This window comes from Papio anubis, chromosome 12, assembly GCF_008728515.1.
Source record: "Papio anubis isolate 15944 chromosome 12, Panubis1.0, whole genome shotgun sequence".
Taxonomy (NCBI): Eukaryota; Metazoa; Chordata; class Mammalia; order Primates; family Cercopithecidae; genus Papio; species Papio anubis.
In genome coordinates, this window is record NC_044987.1 from 75495846 (window position 1) to 75519889 (window position 24044).

The 24044-nt window shown below is 35.4% G+C and overlaps 1 protein-coding gene across 33 annotated transcripts in view; it reads right to left on the bottom strand.

Moving 5' to 3' along the window:
- SOX6 (SRY-box transcription factor 6) overlaps positions 1 to 24044 on the bottom strand; it is a 766932-nt gene that overhangs the window by 189282 nt on the left and 553606 nt on the right. For all 33 annotated transcript variants that reach the window (XM_021926855.2, XM_021926880.2, XM_021926881.2 and 30 more), the window contains one exon: positions 23699 to 23767. In XM_021926855.2, coding sequence (XP_021782547.1) covers positions 23699 to 23767 — 69 coding nt within the window. The remainder of the gene's footprint in view (positions 1 to 23698; positions 23768 to 24044) is intronic.

Here is a 24044-nt window from a genome sequence, read left to right on the forward strand (position 1 = left end):
TCAGAATATTAAGATATCCATATAGGTCAGAATATTTTGATTTCTTTGAAGACCTTTAAAGTCCAATATTATAAAACCAACTCTGTCAATAACTAGATGTTTTCAGGACATAACATGTGACCTTGGACAAGCAATCCTCTTGATATAGTTTGGATATTTGTCCCCACCCAAATCTCATGTTGAATCGTAATCCCCAATGTTGGAGGCAGGGCCTGGTGGGAGGTGTTCGGATCATGGGTGTGGATCCCACATGGCTTGGTGCTGGTTTCACAATAGTGAGTTCTCATGAAATCTGGTCATTTAAAGGTGTGTGGCCCTTCCCCCTCATACTCTCTTGTTCCTGCATTCCCATGTGAGTTGCCAGCTCCACCTTTGCCTTCTGTCATGATTGTAAGCTTCCCGGGGCTTCATCAAAAGCCAAGCAGATGACCAGTGCCTTGCTTTCCATACAGCCTGCAGAACCATGAGCCTTTTTTAAAAAAATTATCCAATCTCGAGTATTTATTTATATCAATGCAAGAATGGCCTAATATACCCCTTAAACAGATGATAGTCCATCTTTAACAGCCTTCATTTTCTTAAGTGTAAAATGAGTGGTTTGAACTGAGTCAGTATTTTCCACGCTTTGTGGTTGCGATCAATTAGAAGGACAGAGTTGACTTTTTAAAAATAGAATAGAATAGGGAAAATGAGAAAAGGGAAAGAAAAAAGGAAGAAAAGTGAGGAGAAAGAGGAAAGAGTATAAGGGTAGAATGAGATTAAAGAAAGAAGAGAACAGAGTGAATAAAGATGAGAGAGACAAGATAATAAAAAAGAATGAAAAAGGGGAGAAGAAAAATGAAAGGAATCAGATAAGAGTATGAAAAAAGAGGAGGGAAGAGAAAACAAAAAAGAAACAGAAAAAGAAAAGATCTCATACAGAGAACATTACATGTTGTAAGGCAAAACTCATTTAATGAAATTTCTGTTTCTGTCATACACACATGTGTATGTATGTGCTACACGCGTGTATTGGGTAGTGATGTGAAATGAACTTCTTACTGTGGTTGGTCTGAAAAAAAGTTGAAAGTCAGTGATCTAAGTTCTTAAAGTCTCTTTCACCCAAAACAGTTTAAGATCCTATAGATTTTTACCATGCCTTTTATAAATGAATTTATTTAATTAAAGGAATAACGAAATGATAGTTATAGAAAATAAACATGTGGAGAGGATCACAACTACTGACAGATGTATAATCCTAACTTTGTAGAAGGTTAGGTAGCATTCATTAAACAATGGTCTAAACCAGGCTTTCTCAGCCTATATCTCAGGAAAAACAAAATCTGGAGGGGAAGAAAACAAACTCTTCCCACACATACTTTCCAAATCAAGTTTGAGGATGAAAAGTATCTCTCCCTTAAAGTGAAAACAAATCTTGCTAATAAATCTTGACTAAAGCCCTAAGTTATAGGTTAAAGCACTCTTCTGGAGCCTTGACACTACACGATTTTGACTTCTAAGCCTAACCTGGCAATCCAAGCAAGATAGCAACCTGCACTATCTTCCTCTGTGGTTCCTGTGAACTGCAGTTAATCATGTGGTATGTATTTTGTCTTCTATGAAAAGTTGGGGCATTGACAGGTATATTTGTAAGTCAACCATGGAACCAGGGCTAATTCTATTTAAGGCCCTTCATTTCTGAAAGAGACAGGTTGCAAGACAAAGAAGAGCTGAGCCTCTAGAAATTCTTTTTCAGGTGTTTTGTTTGGTTTTGTTTTTGAGACAAGGTCTTGCTCTGTCACCCAGTTTGGAGAGCTGTGGCATGATTTTGGCTCACTGTAGCTTCAAACTCCCAGGCTCAAGTGATCCCACCTCAGCCTACCCAGTAGCTGGGACTACAGGCATGCGCCACCACGTCTGGCTAATTTTAATTCTTTTTTGTAGAGATGAAGGTCTCACTATGTTGCCCAGGCTGGTCTCAAACTCCTGGGCTCAAGCAATCTTCCTGCCTTCACTTTCCACAGTGCTAGGATTACAGGGGTGAGCCACCATGCCCAGCCTAGAAATTAATAAATAGACATTAACTATACCTGGCTTAAAAGTGCTGTATGATACCATGTTCAATTTAAAGCAAATAAAATGTATGTAAAGTAATGTCTTGCTTGTCTACCATTTCACTTTCCTGCATCAGAATCAGTGGACCTTCAGTATTTAACTGTTCAGTTTATAATAATTATTTTTGTACTTGCTGTCAAGATGCTCTGCAACTGCTCTCGCATTTTAAAATACATGGACATTTTATCTCTCTGGCTCCTTTGAAAGTTCATGGAGAGGGCCGGGCGCAGTGACTCACGCCTGTAATCCCAGCAATTTGGGAGGCCAAGGTGGGCAGATCACAAGGTCAGGGATTGAGACCAGCCTGGCCAACATAATAAAACCCTATCTCTACTAAAATACAAAAGAAATCAGCCAGGCATAGTGGTGTGAGCCTGTAATCCCAGCTACTTGGGAGGCTAAGGCAGGAGAATCGCTTGAACCTGGGAGGCAGAAGTTGTGGTGAGCCAAGATCACACCACTGCACTCCAGCCTGAGCAATAGAGCGAGACTTGGTCAAAAAAGAAAGAGAGAGAGAGAGAGAGAGAGGAGAGAGAGAGAGAGAGAGAGAGAGAGGGAGAGAGAGAGAGAAAGAAAAGAAAGAAGGAAAGAAGGAAGGAAGGAAGGAAGGAAGGAAGGAAGGAAGGAAGGAAGGAAGGAAGGAAGGAAGGAAGGAAGGAAGGAAGGAAGGAAGGGTTCATAGGGAGAAGTATGTCTCATATTTCCTGTATTGAGTGCCTTCATATAGCTAACTTTCAGTCTTGTTACACAGAGCAAATATGCTTTAAGGCTGTGAAATTAACTGGTTCTTTTTCTCTATATTGCTAACTGCAGCTTTTCCTATTGTTGATTACTAAAATAACAAATAGTAAAGCAGTTCTTTAAAAATCTACTTTTAGAGGAATGATTTTCAGTATATTTTCTCAGGAGTTCCAGCAAGTGTTACTGTTCTACTTGGTATTTGCAAGCTACAAATACTAACTTGCAAGCCATAAATACTACCATTGCATTTAAGGGATATACCCTTGATGTTGATAAAGTTAAAATACTTAATCTATGATCAGTTAACAAAGCTCATTAAAACTTTACTAAATTAAAAATCATTTTACTTAGTATGATTATTGCTCAAATGTCTCTCTTACTAAACTGCGAGTTTCCTAAAGGCAGAGACATTATCTTTTTCACCTTGGTACCTTTAGCTAAGTACTAAGGGACTTAAATGTTTAAAGAATTGAACTAAATCTACAACTCTCAAGATTTCTTATTTTAACATAATATACAGAAGTTAAAATGCTTAAAAAGATACCAGACGGTAAACTAAGGCTGTACAAACTATATCCCTTACTATTCCTTTCTGAAGTTTCCCCAAGGAACTATACAGCATTACTGATTTTCAAAAACTATAGTAAAGTTCAGTGACACTAAATGAAGAATCCTAGGCCAGGCGCAGTAGCTCACGCCTGTAATCCCAGCACTTTGGGAGGCCAAGGCGGGCAGATCACTTGAGGTCAGGAGTTCGAGATCAGCCTGGCCAACATGGTGAAACCCTGTTTCTACTAAAAAACCAAAAATTAGCCAGGCATGGTGGCATTTGCCTGTAATCTCAGCTATTCAGGAGGCTGAGACATGAGAATCGCTTGAACCTGGGAGGTGGAGGCTGCAGTGAGCGGAGATGGTGCCACTGCACTCCAGCCTGGGCAAGAGAGGAAGACTATGTCTCAAAAAACAAAAACAAAAACAAAAAACAAAAAAAATCCTAAAAGACTACACAGGATTTAAGGAGGTAATAATTGTAAAGGACTTATAAAAGTCCCTAGTATATAATAAGTACTCAATATTAGCCATGTATTTAAGCCCTTCTACGAAATACAAATTATTCACTAAGTTAGAGATAGAAATGAAGGACAATGAAACTAGTATAAATATATACAGTCCTATTTGCTCTTTCTAAGCATTTTAATTAAGATCAGAGTCAATCCAAAAAGGTAATTTAAGTGATTTTTTTTAAATGAACCAACTATGGACTGTTTATTTCATCCACATTACCAACTTTAATCAAGTAGGACTTTAACAGCTGATTCATCACCAAACATCTCTGAATTGGATAGACTTTAACTCAGTCAAAAGATCAAACCAACTCCTAATTTTCCAACATTCTATTTAATTCATAGCACTATTAACTAAATATTTTAGTACAATTTGTTTCATATGTGTACTTCTGCAATATTTGCTTCAATAAGTGATGAACATATAATGGAAGAAAAAATAACTTTGAATGTTTCCTTCTTTGTCCATTAAAATGATTTAGGATTTCAACTATTCAATTTAACAACATCCCCCATGTGCAAAGCATCAAACTAGGCATGTTGGGAATACAAAAATGACTATGACCTCAGACTTCAGGTAGGCTATGATCTTGTAGGAGGAACAAGACATGAATGAACAGCTAAAATACAATGCATGTAGTATGTGCTATTTAAAAGGCCCAAGGGACTGTGAAAGCTCAAAAGAGAAAGAGATAACCTTGACTGAGTCAGGGGAAAGCAGTGGTGGTGATCAGTGAAGGCTTCATGGAACTAGGCCATAATGGAATTCTAGGCTTTAAAAAGAAAAAGATAAATGTGAGGAAAATGGGTATTCCAAGTAGAAACAACATTATGACAACTGACTTGGAGAAGGGAAAGTATGAGTCATGTTCTGAAAGTTATGCACAGACAAGTTTATTAACTAGTACAAAGTAAAGCTAGAAACAGCTTTACTGAGAGTAGGAACCATGTTATGGAGGGCCATGAACATTAGGCTAAAAACCCTGAACTTTGAAAACTACACATATATTGACCCTCTCAAATGTACATTTTCAGTCCTTATCTCTCCTCTGAATTCCAGATGTGTATGTCTTACTGCCCACTCAACATCTTCAAACAGATCTCTAATAAGTATTTCAACAAAATAGTTCAACACTAAACTTTTGATATTCTCCCTCCAACTTCCAGACCCTCGCTCACTGCTGATATTTGTTCTTCTTACAGCTTTTCCAGTGAATGGCAGAATCTCAGTGAATGTCAACTCCATTTTTCTAGTTGCTTAGGTCAAAATCCTTGACTTTCCTCTCTCCTTTTCACTCTAAATCTCGTTGGCTTTGCTCTTACAATATATCTAGAATTGACTTCTCACTATTAACCTGGTCCAAGTTACCAACATTTTGCCTAAAATGCCTTCTCATGGTCTCCCTCCTTCTACCCTTCCACCCTTTAGTCTATTTGCAACACAGTAGCCAGAATAAGCCTGTCAAAACCCAATTCAGGGCACGCCATTCTTTCTAATGGTCTCCCATCCCATTTGAAGACCAAAGTCCTTACAACGATGTAAAAGATCATCTGTGTTCTCATTTCCTACTCTTTTCTCTTTTGTTCACTCACTAAAATTATCCCGACCCTGGCCAGCCATACTGGTCCCTGATGCTTCTGAGCTAAAGTTAGCAAGCCCCCATCAGCCAGCATGCTCTGCTGTTTCCTCTGTCCTGGAAGGATCTTTCTCCAGATATCCATATGACTTGCTTCTTCCATTCCTGTGGGTCTTTCCTCAAGTACTACCTTCTCCCTTAAGTACATACCCACACACCCTATATACAGTTGCAGTACCTCTTTCCCATTCCCTTTCCTCCTTCCCTGCTTTTTCTCCATAGCAGTTCTTGTAGTGTGCAGCAATTTTACTTATCTATTTAATGCCTGCCTCCTCACAATGGAATGTAAACTTAGCAGAGCAGGAATTTTTGTAGATTGCCATATCCTCAAAGACCAAAGGAGTATCAGAAACATAAGAACTGCTTAATGAAAGTTTGTCAAATCAAAATAATAGTCAATAGGACACCATTGGAGATATCTGAACAGAAGAGAAACACAATAAGAAGTGTACATTAGGAAGAATACTCTGGAATAGACATATAAAGTGGAAAGGGACAAACTAAAGTGGAGAAGACAATTTAAGACTTTCAACAGTTTTGGCATGACATAACACTAATCTAACATGATAAGAGGTATTTTGAGGTAAATTAGACTAGAATTGGCAATTCTATGATGCATAAGGGAAAAACAGGTATCAAATATGATTTGGAGTGATGATGTCATTTATAAGAACAGGAAGTATAAAAATAGAGGCAGGTTTATAAAGAAATGATATTGTTCATTTTGGATAACATCCTAAATAATAAAGGGAAAGCAAGCTTAACCTAATTAATTCATGTCATAAATAAGGGTCCTAGAATTTTTCGTGACTCTCATTTCTGAAGTCCCTACTGTTTCTCATATTCAGATGCACTTCAAATCTGGAACAAATATAGCTTAGACATTAGTTTAAGTGGTTTGGCACATGTTATTTCTACTAAAATATACTTTCTTATGGGAACCACAGTATTTCTGGGTAGAAAGCAAGGATGCTAAGGAAAAGCACCTGGGAGGAAATGGCTTTTACTCTTTTCTTCTCCAAGTCACATAGTCACTATTTCACATTCTAAGTAAAAATACTACCCCATTTCCTTCAGTTAGGTCATCATGGCTGTACACAAGGCTCAGACACTTTCAGAAGTTATTTATACTCTAGTAGAAATAGGCATGCAGGTGGAAATTACGGGTTTTTTTGCTACAACTGGTAATAGCATATGAAAAATCTGATTCATTCACAAAGACCACTTTGATAATGAGATGTAATCAAGTTATCAGTCAGCTGTCCATCCTTACAAATAAAATCAACAATTTCTCCACCTTTTCTATCATGCCACACAGAGCTACCATGTACAGCAGAGTGTTGTTCGCATGAAATGATACCGTTGCCTGTCTGACTTTGTGCCAAACTTCCATATTTAAGGATTTCTTAATTTTCCTATACTAAAAATTCAGAAGGTACGCTTGTAATATTTGGGGAATTTTTAACAAATTTATTGTAGACACTCTACAATTATGTCATTTATTTTATTTCAGATCCATTTTTATTCTTAAAACATAGAAGTTTAGAGTTGGAAGAGATCTTCATTTATAGAAAATTCTTCTTTGTAAGCAATTCAAATAACTGGTACATCCTGCTTTAAAACCATACAAGATAGATGAATTAGAAGACAATTATTGTTCACATTTAAGTAGTCCTATCATTATAATATAATATGATATAAAAGTTGCAGTACAAATACATTCAAATGTTTATAGATCATTACCTGCTAAAAAAAAAAGTTACTAAGCTTGAAAGGAAAAGTACAGAAATTTAAATATCAGTAGTCAAAAATTAAGATAAATGGCTAATGATGATTATAATACAAGCTGAAAGGGAAAGTGATCAAGTTTACAAAGTCTTTTTTAAAAAATATGAGTGATGAAAGTAGAGAAATACCTGTAACCTCTTACATATGCCCCTTTAACAAGATGAATTTTCTTCTAGAAATTGAAACAGTCTAAGAGAATCATAGTCAAACACTCACAGAAAATGTTGAAATAAAAATTCCCTCCATATTTTAAACAATTGCTATCTAAAGAAAGGATTCACAGTGTTGCCAAGGATGCTGCTTAGTAAATAGTTTAAATTCCTTCCACTTGAGACAGAAAAGATCCAAAGTATATTAGTCTTTCCCCTCCCCGTCTAGTGAATTAATATTCCATGATATACACCACCATGAGGTGCTGATGGGGGCACCTCTTTTCAATGAACAGAGTTCAGCGAAATGGCTATTTCACAAATAATTAAAATATATCCTTGTAATTTTAATGTGTGTTTATGTAAAAAAAAAAAAGTGGTAGATTCATGTTAATAAACCTTGCTTAGGGAAAAAATAAAATAGTTGCTAAGCCATCGTGAGTAATTAGCCTTTTAGCATCCCCTTTCTTCAAGAATGCTTCCTCCTGTGTTGGTTCTTTTAAATAGCTCCAGTCCTGGCTCTCTTTGTTGGGCTTGGAAATTGTTCACATATGAGAGAAATTAAGCCCTCGTTTAACAGAGACACATGTCTGTCAAGACCAGAGGAACAAAGACTAGTCCCTGGGGCCTGTTCAGCTCCCAGAGGCTGTCACTCATTCTGTTAGCAGTGCTTACCCTTTACAGAATGTGTATAAAACCCAATAAATCATTTCATCTGCTGTGCTTAATACATGAGAGCTCTAACTACTTTTCAAAGTGTTTTCTCTTTCTTATACAACTTCACAGATACTTAGTCTAAAAAAAAAAAAAAAAAAAAAAACAAAGACCTCTATTGTTCATTTTTTTCAGAATGCAAGGACTTTTTTAGTCAAAAAGGTAATGAGAATGTCCCCAAACAGTCAGCATAAAAGAAGAATCTTTTTAGATTTCTTGCCAGATATCTTTCCCACATTTTATGGTTAATAATTAGAATATTCATTTTGTAAAGTGACGGTACATCTCCCAGCTACTTTTAAACCTAGCTTTGGAAGCTAGCCCTGGCAAAATTGACATGGTTAAGGACCAGAATGGGACAGACTTGCTGTCCGCTTCAAATTCAACACATTTTGCCCCTTTGGAACACACAGGCACATGTTCTTTCAAGGTGGAGATTAAAACTACTGCCTAAGAGCTCCTTTAACAAGGCAAGTGAAATAGTCTTCTTAAAAGCCCAACTAAAATACCCTTTGTGCATTCTCATTTCCAAAGGAAAGATGGTGCTCTTTTGAAAAAAGACCACATTATCATTTATGTACAAATCAACCCTATACTGTCCCCTGCCTCATTTCCCACCTATTTCTCACCCTAGGGAAAAACATGGAGGCTATGGGAAAAGATTGAAGACCAGACTTTAAAAGCCCTCCAGTTTAGACCTACCCTTATCCAAAGTAGAGTAAGGAAGGGCTGTGGAAAAATGAGTATTTGTCCATAATTACTAAAATAAATACTTCCTTTAAAAGTAAAATGCTTGTTTAACCTGATTGTGTTGCATGTAGAGCAAACTTACCAAGGAGTTACTCTAGCAAAGATCATCTTTCCACAGAAACACTGGGAGTTCCAGGGGTGACAGCTTCAAACCTCAAGATGCTGTGAACTCCCAAAATAATAAGAAGCTAGTAGCACAAGAAACTTCACCCTGCTCAGCAGGGGGAGAAAAAGCAGATCTGGATTTGATAAGTAAAACCATATCTACCCAATGGTTATATGGTAAAGCCCTGCAATTAATGGGGAGCATAAACAGTCCAAGAAGCCAGCGTTGTAGTAGTTACTCCACAATTGGTTTCATTCATATCTAGTTAGATATTAATCAGATGCATAACTGGCACAAATGCTCTGTACAAACACAGAACGGTACACATGTCTGGTTATTAAAAAATGAAAGAGTATATCAGACTCTTTTACATTCATATTTTTGTATCCCAAATGATTTATCATTTTTTAAATAATATCTTTTTTTTAAATTTTAAACCACAAATCACATCCTGCAGGCCTTAGCAAAGGCAGATGTCAGGATGTAGTAGTACAACAAAATAAATTAACCCTTGAAAAAATAAAACAAAGTTTATTTATAAAAAATGACATAAAGGTGAACTGTCTAATAAGAACATGGACTTGCTTAAATAAAACATTATATGGTTCTGTTTTAGATTCATCCCTAAAGCCCTGAAAGATATTAGAATTTTAGTGAGTAATTACCCTATTTACTACAATCAAAATGGAAAGAAATCAGAAAACCGCATTAAGCTCTACCACACATCAGAAATGAAATTCTCTCATTTTTGAATCCTGCAACCCAATAAATTATAGTTGGAAAATGTATTGGGACTAGAATTTGAAAGTTAACAAGTTAGAAATTAAGAAATGGCCAAAAGAAGACCCATATCAACATTATCCTTCAAGCAGGAGACCCCGTTCTAGAAAGCATACCGAGAGGTCTCCCTTCACAGCTGAAGTGTTTTCAGACTGTCTGAACCTAACCCCCACACTCAGCACCACCCCCACAGTTAGAGAAAGTTCTAGCCACTTAACACATCCCTTCTCTAATGAAAATGCAACACTTGGGGTGAAAACAAGAGAGACTAGGAAAAGGTGCTATGTGCTATATATGCCACTGACATAATACTTCAAAAGGATATGCAGTAATTTCCTGCAATTAATACCCTAGCAAAGCTATAAAGATTTGTTTCCAAAAATTATGATATTTCACTTGCAACACGAAAATTAAGTTTGTGTCACTCTTTCCATTATATAGCCCCAATGTCAGGAGTTTGTCATTGGCTGCAGAAATGTGTTTGCTGTAGCCCGAAAGCAGGCGTTTACAGGCCCTCTTCCTAAATATATTTTTCTAAAAATCACCCATAGCCATTATTTCATGGGGCAAGCATTACGAGCTATCACAATATCCCACAAAGGAAACCTGAATTTGACCTCATCATTCCAGACCCTTCAATGGTTTGAAATGGAAACATCCTCCTAAGAGGATACATCCTATGCTATGGCCAAACTTGACGTTTGCCTTTGAGCTTCCTAAGCAAAAGTATCTACTGCTCTCCTTTTTCTAAGGGCCAGAGTCAATTCCTGTCATCTAGAATCAGAGGTCAGAGTTGCCAGGAACTTCAGTGATAATCCTGAACAATAATCCTCCTTCTAAATATACGGAAAGTGAAAAGGCAGAAAAGTCATTTGCTGGAGGACGTGTAGTTGCTAGCAGAACAAAGACTAGGCAGGCATAGACATCCCGAGTTCAAGTCTAGACTACTTTATGTCAACTAATCTAATCATTTTCTGTAATTGTTCTAATACTATTTTGTCTCCAAGTTGGGGCTGCAGACTTTACATAAGAGGGAGAAGAACAAGTTCTGCTGAGAGTAGATCAGTTATCATCTCCATGCCTTCTTTTTTCCTGGGCTTGAAATTGTGGCCTTCCAGAGCCAAAGAGGACATATAAGTCTATGGAATTTATTGTGTTCGAGGAAAAGCTGGTTGGGAGGATAAGAGTTAGAAACATGTATAGATATCAGTAAAACAGACTGAAAGCATTGGCAAGATCTATGCCTGCATACAAAAGTGAAGTTAGGCTCTTGAAGTTGGCATCCACATAACTGCTTTTCTGTTAAAGTTTTCAGATTTAGTTCTACTGTGGATCGTTAGGTCCACTGGTCTTTGAGAGGGCCCTCTCATGGACTCCATCTTAGAACTGGAGTATATCCTTGGACCTTCTAAGCTCCTGGGGGATTTCTTTTGGGAGGGAGGATTCAGACCATTATTGATTCCATAGAAGAAGTAATCTAAACTCTATCGTGTTTTGGACCTTGGCCTCCCATATCAATGCAGTATCTTTCCTTCTCAGAAGACTGACAGTAGAGACCCAAATTTGTGATACACTCTATATATCAAGTGGTTAAGTATATGATGTTTAGGGCAAATGTTTTTGAGTAGTAAAATTATTTTTACTAATTTTCTTGCTTTGGTTTTTTAGTTTAAAAAAAAAAAACTACCAGAAAAGTTTGGATTTTTTTTTTTTAAAGAAACTACTAGAAAAGAAAAACTACTAGAAAAAAATTTTTAGAAACCACTGGAAAAGAAAAATTACTAGAAAAGAAGTTTTAAAACTAAAAAACTAAAGCAAGAGAAGTAGTAAAAATAACTTTACTATTTAAAGACATTTTTTCTTTAGTTTCTTTCATTTCTAACATATATTGCTTTTGTATATTAAAAAAAAGTTGAAATTTTTAGTTTATTTATTTATTTTATTTCATTATTGTTTTAGAGAGAGTCTCTCTCCATAGCCCAGGATGGAGTGCAGTGATCATAGCTCACTGCAGCCTCAACCTCCTGGGCTCAAGAGATCCCCCTACCTCAGCCTCCAAAGTAGCTAGGACTACAGATGCATGCCACCACACCCAGTTAATTTTTAACCTTTTCTTTCTTTTTTTTTTTTTTTTTTTTTGTGTGTGTGTGTGTGTCAGTGAGTGGAGAGTCAAAGTCTCACCTCTCAGACTAAAATGGCTTTGCTATTAGATCCATAGTGTTTGTGAAGTTAGAAAGATGGTAAATGAACCTTTCCAATTTATTTTATAGCTTTTTAAACACAGGTGAAGTTATGAAGCCACTCCAAAAAACTCAACTGCAGACATTTTAAGAGAAAAGTCTTCCACTGAAATATACATGTATCAAAAGTTAAAAGAGTCCAGACTACAACCTGTCTGAGGATGTACTCCACCCTTAATTCTAACTATGAATTCCTTAACTTTCATTGTTTGAGACTACAACTTTAACATTTTCTTAATGGATTGAGCAGTGGATAAAATTAATTCAGTCTCTTACAGGAGATATTACGCTTTTTGCATCATTTATTTGCTGTTATTTTGAACAAGTAAAAAATCCGTGACTCTAACATTAATAACTTTGAGTGGGAAGTTACTATATGTGAATTAAAAATGGTTATGTCAGTACATCCCTTCAGCATTTAAAAGATATTTCCCTGTGCTATATCAAGTGTCACATAGTATATCAATTTTTATTTCCCATCTCTCAAGTCTGGTATGCATACTGTTTAACTTCTTAAATTCTAAGTATAGACATAATTCACAAAAGCTAGGCAAATGCCTGACTTACAGGAGATGGCATACATAAGATTTATATGAACAACTTTATTTTCAACAAAGACTTTTGCATTTTGTGCAGCTACATCACATAACTTCAACTGTGTTTAAAAAGCTATAAAATAAATTGGAAAGGTTCATTTACCATCCTTCTAACTTCACAAGCACTATGGATCTAATAGCAAAGCCCATTTTAGTCTGAGAGGTGAGAATTTGACTGTTTTTTTGAAAATAAAATGTTAGCTCTGTTTTGTACAATCTCCAAGCTGCTCTAATACTTGGTCAACCATTTCTGAGTGCACGGCAAACCTTACTCTCCATTCACTGACAATTGAAAAGCTCTCATTTGGCGGCCAGAGAAAACTGTTGCTCTTTTCCTCTGTATTATCATGGTGAAAATAATTGATTATAGTGCATACACATTGATTATTCTATATTCACATCACTAATTTGTGGGTTCTAAATATGCATGTGTGTACAGGTACAAATGTGTGTATATGTGCACATGTAGAATATGTACATGAAGGTTTCTCTATTAGAAACTCTGAAATTATTCCTATACCTAGTCATACAGGAACAAAAACAACAATGATAGTGGTATGTATTATGCATTAAGCAATTACTAGGGGTTTTATATAATTATCTCAAAACTACTGTAAGGTATTGTAATTATCTTTAGGAATTAGGAAATACAGGCTGAGAGATATTAAGTAACTTGTCTCACAGCTAGTAAGTAACAAAACAGGCCATAGAGCTAACAGGTAGTGGAATTGTTATTTAAACCCAAATTTATTTGTCTCCAATACCTGCGCTGGTTCCACAACATTTTTAAATTACATATATTCTGAAATAACACCTCTTATGCTCTACATCTTTTGTTTGTATGTACAAATCTAGCTTAAAAGTGGATTCAGAGTCATACATTCCTCACATATGTCAGGATGTAAGAGTTTTTTCTATGTCATAAAGTTTTAAAAACACTTTTTAAAAATGGGTTGTTTGTGTTAAAGTTTATTCTGTTTAGAAAGTTAAAAGCCAAATGGCATCTGAGAATTTATTTTCTGACTTTTTTGTCTTATTTTGTAAGACCATGCTTCATGTTTTTCATACACCTTCTCCAAAAGACACAAACCTTGTGATAGCTATACATTTTTAGCTTGCCAAAATCCTCATATACAAATAAAAATCAAATTGTTAGAAAAACTAATTAAATTGATTTAAATTGTTTAAACCATGGTCCATTAAAAGCTTTCTAGCTAGTAAGTAAAACAGCTGTGACCAAAATAAAAAGTATATTTTGACTCATCATGAGTTATTTAAGGTATACTCCAACCCTCAGGACAGACGGATGGATGGATGGGCGGATGAACGGATGAACTGATGGATGGAGGATGGATGGATTGATTTTATATATATATATATATATATATATATATATATATATATATATATATATATATATTTATATATATAGAATATATATATATATTCAACCTAATCTAACCTAAAATCTAAACAATTTAGCATTAATCTTTAATCATTTAATCTTCATTACCCTGTAGAGAGCAGTATTTTTCTATTCTGATTACCCACTACAATCATCTATAAACTTTTCAATACTCTTCATGCTCAAACTCTATCCAAGACCAATTAAATAAAAATATTTGGGATAGGCATCAGTATTTTTAACAAGATTCCAAGTGATTACAAGGGACAACCATGGTTGAGAACCATTAGCATGGAATGCTGTCACTCACTGCTCACATTCATCAGATGAAGAAGGTAGCTATAAAAAAAAGTTATTAATATCAAAGGTGTCTGACCCTCGGTATAGTGACACATCACATTAAAGCCCTCAGGAAGTAGTATAATTAACTAAGAGGTTCATACGTAAATACCAGAAGAGTCATCCAGCCATAAACACACCTCCCATTGCACTACAAAAAGATTCCAATTATATTCTTTTTATCTCTTGCCTTGTAGGTATAGACCCACAGCTGCAGTAGTTCTAAGGGTAGAAAGAGTCTAGTGACAAATTTTCTATTTTTTCTATTTAAGGATAAAGAGAATGTAATGAGATTTTAGATGTCAGGTATTATTAGCCACATTTTATAAACTAGGAAACTGAAGTGCAGTAAGATTTATTTAAGTCACAAAAAGGGCAAATGGAGAAAGGATCTGAAATACTGGAAACAGTGCTCCATCAGGCATCAAGAAACTTGGGTTCCCCTTGTAGTTCTGACAATATTTGCTTTTTAAGCTTGGACAAGCCTCTAGTCCATACCTCAGTTTCCTCATATAAACTAAAGGCTTTGGACTAAATTAAGCATACCCAAAGTTTTTACATATCATAGATCAGCAAAATTTCAAAGACAAGCCAAAGTGGAGACTTACATATAGTTGGAAACTTTTTATTTTACCAAATAAAACTATTGAAAAACAAAGAAAGCACATACCACCTATTATCACCAATACTTCATAGAAAGGACATTTTAATTCCCAAAAAGGTGGAGAAACATAATTTCAGGGTTAAAGTATGGCTTATGATAAACTTACTATATTGTCTTCCACATGGATAGTTACCTATCCTCCCTCTATCCAGTGAATGAGAATCATGAGGACTTCCAGATGATGTTTTCGAGTTTAACATTCTGTGAAAGTGGTGGCAGGGTAAAGGGGGAATGTTTAATACAACTCTTGCTGTAGTACTCTTTCAAGGGTTTCCCAAAATTCCATCATTAGAGAACTATCTTCATAATTTTGCCATATCCAAGTACCTAATTACTATTTGCTTAGGGTTTTAATTTGACTTTTTCTTTTCGTGTAAATACACTTATTTCAAAAGGAAACTTCATATTTTACTTCAGATAGAAAATTAAAATAACTTGCCATAAACAGAAGATAACCAGATAACCCTGTAAAGAAAAACATTAAATTTATTTAAATCTCTCTCTCTCTCAGATTTTAGTACATACTAGAAGAGTATTAAAGACTAACATTAAACTGAGCCCTCAATGTAATGAGAAGGATCAAGGAAAAAAAAAAATAGAAGAGAGACATTTTCCCTGGGAGACTGATTCAGTATTATGTAATGTCACTCGCTGGCCTCACCTGGAACATCTACCCCACTCTGCTGCACCTCCCTCTGCCTCTGAAGAGGTAAGGCACTCTCCCACTTTAATTCCAGAAAGAAGCAGAGACTTTGGATTCCCTGAATTTTTAGTATCACTGGTTTGGGAGAGAACTGGGGAGTACAGTGCAGTCTGAGACATAAGCACAGATAGAGAAGGGCGGGTTGTGTAGAGACTGAAGTTACTGAAGGATAGTGCAGAAAAAGCTTTGAGATTCACCTTCAGGTTTTGGTCTGCTGAATGAGATCTTTGCCATAAGGCCACATTTGGTAAAGCAGGTAAACTAGCTAATTGCATAGAGTAGTTCTTGGAATCTGGTCAGTTCTCTTATTTTTAGGTGCATTCCAACTATAACAAACAATCCAGCATGACTAATGTGGAAAAACTAAAGTGTAGTTTTAGTTCACAACAAGAATTTGTAATTTTTGCTGTTACAGCCCTTGCTAGTCATAATTATAGCAGCTTTACCTATTCTTTATAACCCAGAAACTTTATTATTAAAATGTTTCAAGCAGACTATAGAGCATCTATCATTACTTTTAAAGCTAATTAGATTACATAAAAGAAATAATTAGATTTGCATTTTTATCTTGGTTTTAAACATCCAAAGATCACAACAGCCTGCCTGTGGGCAATTAAAAACAGCATACAGCAGAGACATAGGGAGAGGAAAAAGGGTCTGTTTTTCCTGGCTAATTCATGATTGAAGATAGAATTACAACATATTTTAAGGGCTTGCTGAAGCTAGGGGCTAATCCTAGACTTCTAAGCTGTGTTTATACCCCTCATTTCTTTGCAAGGGAGTATCAGATGCACATACAGTGCTGATAGAAGTATCAAATTACTTTCAATAGGTTTATTTAGTCCTTTTCAGAGAATGTTGGAAGGAGATCCATTACCTGATCAATAACATACAAAAACTGACACTTTGCTAGAGCCAAAACAGGAGCACTGTAATTGCTTTTTGTTCATCAATGTTCAATACAAATAACAAAGAAATACAACCTAAGACAGAGGGACTATGTGGGATTGAAGTCAGCTTCAGACTGTCCTCGGTTTTCCTGCTGGCTGCTCCAGCCATCTCCAAAAGACAATAAATGGAAGGTGCAGCTCTTAAAATTAGAGGTCAATTAGATACTTAACGATGAAGCATATCTTCAAATATATATCTATTATTATTATGCTAGCAAAAAATTAATTAACTAGGTCAAGCAGGCCATGAAGGCTAATGTACAAAGCAATTATTTCTGATCTTTACACAACTACTTCACATAAAAAGGTAGTCCTTTATTCTGCTCAGCAGATACCTGAAATGCCTGTAGTTAATCATATTGAAGGAAACAAAAGGCAAGGTCTATCTCCTTAAAAGGTGAGAGGACATCTCAAGTTATTCTGTTTAATTGCTTAAGGACAATCACTTCCTTGCTTATAATATTAGCATCTTTCTGGTTACCAAAAAGGAAAAAAGGATAACACACATCTAATGATGCTCTACCACGCGGCAAACATACAGACACAAAAAATATATAAATAGCACACAGGAATATATTATAATCAAAATTAAAAACACTGTATATGAAAGATAATCATATAGGCTTAAGAACAGAGTAGAACTTCAGTGAAGCAATGAACACTTGGTTTGGGTAAAATAAAATAAACAATATGTATTTCAACATTTAAAATAAAAAGTTTTCAGATAAGACAAACAATGTTTGCAAAGATGCAGCAATGACATTTAGTTCAGTCCTTCTACAAATAAAGTTTGCATATGTTAAATGATGAGGGGAAGGCAATGAATATTGAACATTAATCATAAAGAAAACACAAACTAAAAATTTCAAGTCTCACAATTATACCCAAAAAAGACATATGTGTATGAATTGACTAAATCATTGGCCCTTGCCCAGAAAGCCAAATGCCTAAATAAAACCCCACCCAGCCAGTTCATTCTTAAGAGATCGTTGTTTAGTTAGCTATGTGAGTAGAGGACATTGCCTATATAGCTCACAATACAAGTCACTTGAATAACTCTAAAACTGGAGTCTGAAGAGACATGAATAATTGGATAATACTGTTCATCCCTGGAAAAGGAAGTTTCTCACAAAGGTATTTTAATGAACTGAATTCTTTTGCAAAGTTTTAGCTACAAAACTCCATCGTTAAACGTGTTCCAATTGATGTGCTGTAGAAACCAAAGAATGTGGTATATTGGATCCATAAAAAAATATCTTCTCCAGATTCAAAACCATGGCATGGTCAAATGAGGTTAGATGAATAAATATATGAAAAAAATAAAGAAATGAGGATTTATAAAATATTTTCTGTTTTCCCTAGAATTGTCTTATATTTAGTCATTGATTAAAATACTGTAAACACACTTTGATCTGTTTACAACTGTCAAATTAATTAAAAGTGAATTCTGTTTACCAGTTAGCATAACTCAGAAGTAAAATGCTTCAAAATATTAGCTAAGATACTACAGTTCAATGAGTGGGAGAGGGAGGATGAAATTACTGAAGCAGTTATCTTTCCTTTGAAATTACAGCCTATAAATCAGCATTCCCAACTCCAAAGATCCATATTCCATGACCTATTAGTTTTGCTTTCCATAGACTTGGAAAAAATATGCTATTTCTGTCCTGGAAATATCAAAAATACCTATTTTTTTTTCTGGGCTCCATATCAGGAGAATTACTTAACATGTAAAAAATGAGAGAAATCATCATTTTCCCCAAAGCACAGAGGGATCTGAATTTACAAAGCAAATATTCTCTGAAAAGACCTAATATTAAAGTGATATTTTAATAGTCATTTATAATTATTATCCTGATTTATTAAACTATAAAAATGGACTCATCAAAACTGTAAAAACAGTTCACAAAATCATTCACCACACTTTTTCAACATGGCTTACATGGCTTTAGAAGAATCTATTTAAAAGTTAGAATTTACAAAGGCAAAACAATGTTAAAAAATATATTCAAGGAACAAATATAAATAAAATTGTTCTTAACTGCATATATAAGTCCTGAATAATTGCAAATAAAATAAACATGGGAACTTTTACAATACTATCTTAATCATGCCTTTTCCTATTTCTAATGAAAATTCCTATTTTTCAATTTGTGGAAACCATTCAGGTTTTCATTTGTTTCCATTATAATAGACCCAGATGTGTCTGTGTGGGTTGTTACAAGAGGTTAGGCCCTCTTCCCTTTGCTTCTATTAAAGCTTGCAAATTGTGTGTTTGTGGGGGGGGGGGGGAGGAACAGTACTATTTCAGAAGTCAGCATTCTGAACAAGAGGAATGATATTGAATGCAACCACCTCATACTCATGAACCATAGCCAATTGCCATGATTTAATCTTGCTGATCATGTAAGCTAATAGGTTCTAGGACTCAAGATATAAAAAGAAAAAAAGTGTCAAACTTGCTCAAATTGTCTCTGTATTCATCATTTGCTTTTGAACAAGAAGTTAGGTTTTATTTTTAATATCTTTAATAATCCTTAATTCATCTTTAATAATATTGTTTTATCCTTTGTTCTGTTTCGGGTTCAAATGGGAAAGTGTTTCTTTTTTTGATAGAAAAAAATGTTTAAAGCATCCCTTCAGTCTCATATTTTGCTAAAAAAGCATTTAAAATTAGTCCAACAATAATCTCTCTCCTAAATTTGATCAAATTTCAAAAGCCATATTTGAAAATATAGTTAACCCATTCTCCTTCCAAAAAAAAAAAAAAAAGAAAGTCTGAATGTCAAATACCCATTTTGTAAGTTTCAGAGATGAATACATTTTGTGTAAGGAGTATGTCTTTTTCACCATTTGAAAAATGCTTTGAATGGTCTCATATGTAGAAGGTAAATACTGACAAGATATGCCATGAAGCAATAGCTCTGGATAGAGTGAACTATAAATACAGGTCTTATTGCTTTCTCTTATTTTTTAAAAAATTTGAATTCTTATTACAAAGAATCTTATATTTCTAAAGTGAATGTGACTCTGACATTGACTATCTTTATTTTACAATTTATACTGCTAAGTTCAAGTGCTGATTAGCTGAAATTAAAAAAATTAAACAAGAAATATCCACAAATTTTAAAAGCAATCAAACTTCTATTAGAAAACTTGAAAAGGGTATTCAGTTAGGAAAAGAAGAAATCAAATTGTCCCTCTTTGCAGATGACATGATTGTATATTTAGAAAACCCCATTGTCTCAGCCCAAAATCTCCTTAAGCTGATAAGAAACTTCAGCAAAGTCTCAGGATACAAAATTAATGTGCAAAAATCACAAGCATTCTTATACACCACTAACAGACAAACAGAGAGCCAAATCAGGAATGAACTTCCATTCACAATTGCTTCAAAGAGAATCAAATGCCTAGAATCCAGCTTACAGGGTGCCAAAGGGATTTTCTCAAGGAGACTTCCTGACTTACTGCTCAGTGGTAAAGGGACCTACCATCGTGGAAACATACCATGCTCATGGGATGGAAGGTCGTATGGTGAAATGGCCTTTAGAACATTTGTAGATTCAAGTGCCATCCCCATCAAGCTACACCAATGGTTTCTTCTTGCAGATTTGGAAAAACTGTGCTTTAAAGTTCATGGAACCAAAAAGAGCCCGCATCTCCGAGACGTCACAATTAAAAGAACAAAGCTGGAGGCATCCATGACTGAGCATACTACAAGGCTACAGTAGCAAAACAGCATGTTTTGGGCCTCAAAACAGAGATATAGACCAATGGAACAGAACTGAGTCCTCAGAAATAATGCACCACACATCTACAGCCATCTGATCTTTGCGACAAACCCTAGGAGAGCACAGAAATAGGAAAGGATTCCCTATTTGTAAATGGTGCTGGGAAAATTGGCTAGCCATAAGTAGAAAGCTGAAGCGGATCCTTTCCCCTTGATGGATTAGAGACTTAAATGTTAGACCTAATACTCCTAAACCAGAGAAAACCTAGGTGGATTACCATTCAGGACATATAGGCATGGGCAAAAGAGACTTCATGTCCTAAGAAACACAAAAAGCAATGGCAAAGCCAGAGTGACCCGTGGGATCTCATTAAACTAAAGAGCTTCTACAGCAAAAGGAAACTACCATCAGAGTGAACAGGCAACCCTAGAATGGGAGGTTTTTATTGAAATCTACTCATCATTGAGGCCTAATATCAGAGAACCTACAAGGCTCGAATAAATTACAAAGAAAGAAACAAAACAACCCGTAAAAGTGGGCAAAGGATATGAACAGACATTTCTCAAAGAAAGACGTTGTACAGCAGACATGAAAAAAGTATGTCATCACTGGCCATCAAGAGTACAAATCAAAACCACAATGAGATACCATCTCACACCTTAGAATGGGTGGATCATTTAAAAAAGTCAGGAAACAACAGGTGTGCTGGAGAGGATGTGGAGAAATGAACACTTTTACACTGTTGGTGGGATTGTAAATAGTTTAACCATTGCTTGGAAAACAGTGATTCCTCAAGGATCTAGAACTAGATGTACCATGTTGTCATTACTGGGTATATACTCAAAGGATTATAAATTATGCTACTGGGAGGCATTTTCATGTTTGTTGCTGTTGTAGCAAGGGCAGATCCAACCCAAATCCATCAGTAGGTGATTTGATTCAAGAAATGTGACACTATACACCATGGAATACCTTTGACAGCCATAAAAGGATGAGTTTGTGTCCTTTGTAGGGACATGGGTTGACTGAAACCATCAGTGTAAACTATCAAGGCAGGCAAACCTGCATGTGCCAACTCATAGGTGGGAGCTGAACAAGAAATGAATCCTTGGACTCGGAAGAGACATCACACACAGAGGCCTATCCTTGGGAGAGGGAGGGAGGGATTGCATTGGGAGTTATACACAGTGTAAATGTATGGTTGGGTGGTTTTGGCTTTTAACATAGCTAAATACATATGTATGTACTTACTTACGTTATACACATGTATACCTAGCTTAAAAGTATATAATAATAATAATAAATAAATTAAAAAAAAAAAGAAAAGAAAAGAAACTTAGAAAAGTTACTTATGTAAAATTGGTGGAAACTTGAGTGTTTGATTGGCTGGGTATATTTAAGATCATGTTCTACAGTTTTCTGAAAAATATGTAGTCAGTTTATAACTATACAATCATATATAGACAATATATACTAAAAATATTTCATAAAAATATTCTGAACTGATTTGGTTCCTATTCACCTGAAGTTCTCAGTGCCACAGGAAAACATCAGTGAAGACAACCAGTCACTATCAACAGCACTGGACTAAGAAGTAAAATATATTAGAAAAGAATAAACAAGTAAGTTATAAAGCAGTAGTAAAAACAATAATTAACTGATATAGGAACACCTCAGAGAATTTTCTCCATTCCTGCTTTACAAACAGGAGAAACAGAGAGACCTAAACAATCATATTGTTTAACACCTACTGAGTTCTTACAGAGGGATCTACAGAAAAATGTAGGAAACTACAGGCTAAAAATCTTGACCTGAGCAGTAGGAGCTACACTGAAAATTCTAATAAGGGCAGAACAAGGGAACACCTGGACAGTTATTTAATTAAGGATCTCAGCATGAGTCATAAAAGGGATATCAGAATGAGAAATTATTCCAAGATTTAATTGTAAAGGTTGACTGTCAAGAATGCCAAAGACATTCCAACTCATCTATATCTGGACTTTTTTATTTTGCAACATGTATACTTGCATATGGAATATTGAATAGGACAAAAACCAACAAAAAAGTTGGCTAAGACCTCCTACTGAAAATAACTGGACAAAATGCCAATTAGGTAAAGGAACTGCTTCAGATATCAAATTAGTACTTTAAGTGTAGTAACTACCTGGAACACTAAGTGTGATTAACCAAATGAAGCAAGGATCAAAGGTAAAATCATTGTTATTCGTCAATGAGGTAGAATATTGCAGTAAACTATGACTTCATGCTACTGATATTTTAAAAGAAATACAGGAGAGCATGATATTAACCTCGAGAAAAGTAATAATATAATTCAGAATACTCTGGCCCAGTTAGTTTGAATCATAGATCCCAGCAGTTCCTCCAATAACGAAGGGAAACAAGAGTTTATAGTAGGATAGGGATAACTGTGATCAGTGTTTCTGAGGATTAATCACTAGACAGCCAATTCCTTATTTTAGGGCTTTCTAGAAGTCACACACCTATATTCCTATTTGGAAATGGAGACCGTTTTCCTTGCCTATCTCAAATAGCTGTTTGTTGAGTTAACCATCAAGTATCTAAAAGAATGACAGAAATCAGACCATCACCTTTCCTCCCCAGACCATTATAATTATGATCTATATATTTTTACATTGCCATAAGAAAAAGGGATTTTCTACATTGTGTTGTAATTATTCAGGAACAAGTTTTTCTTCCTTTTTAGACTGTAAGCTCCTTGAAGACAAACTATCACTCATTAATCTCTCTCTAAGGGCATCTAGAAGGAATACAGTTAATATTTGTTAAGGAACAAATTATTAACAGCCTTTTTCCAGATTTTTCTCATAATTGATCCAATTAGTCCTAACAAGTAAATTAAAGGTAAGCTTCTCTCTACAGTACTATTACATGGTAAAATACAAAACAGAAAGTGGTCAGTGGAGGTAAAAATACCATCTGTACGCTACCTGGGAAACCATGAGGTTCCCACTAGGTAGTGTTAGACAAATGGCAAAAAGAAAACAGATAAGGGTTATTTTGCTTACATATCACATCAGAGGAGAATGCTTAGGCCACCACCTAGTCCATATTTCTTACATTCACTTACAGAATTGTGTACAACATCCTCGAAAACAGTCCTGTTGGTGCTGTTTACAAGACGGGTACATCTGCAGAGTTTTAAATTCCACTTTCAAGGAGGAAAGTATCTAAGTATAATCAGACGAGAGTAATAAAATACACTGACCTGGATCTGTTGCTGCAGGAGATTAATTTTGTGCTGCTGTTGCAGAAGTTGCTGCTGTTGTCTCGCAATCTATCAGAAATAAAGTTTCATTAAGTTAAAATGAAATGCTTACACCTCTGCCATTACCTCGGGTATTTCTCCTGGCATTACAACAATGTTTTACTGCACCTCTATGTGAAAGAGTTCCTATAAAATGAAAGAGGCCAAATCAGAAAGATGGATGAAAGGAAAAATTTTTAAACAAGTGCCATCTCTCCCCTTTATCTGTAGGAAAACTACCCCTTTAATTACATTTGTGAGCTATTCACCTATATCTGCACTGGTCAGCTGGAAATCATGGGATTTT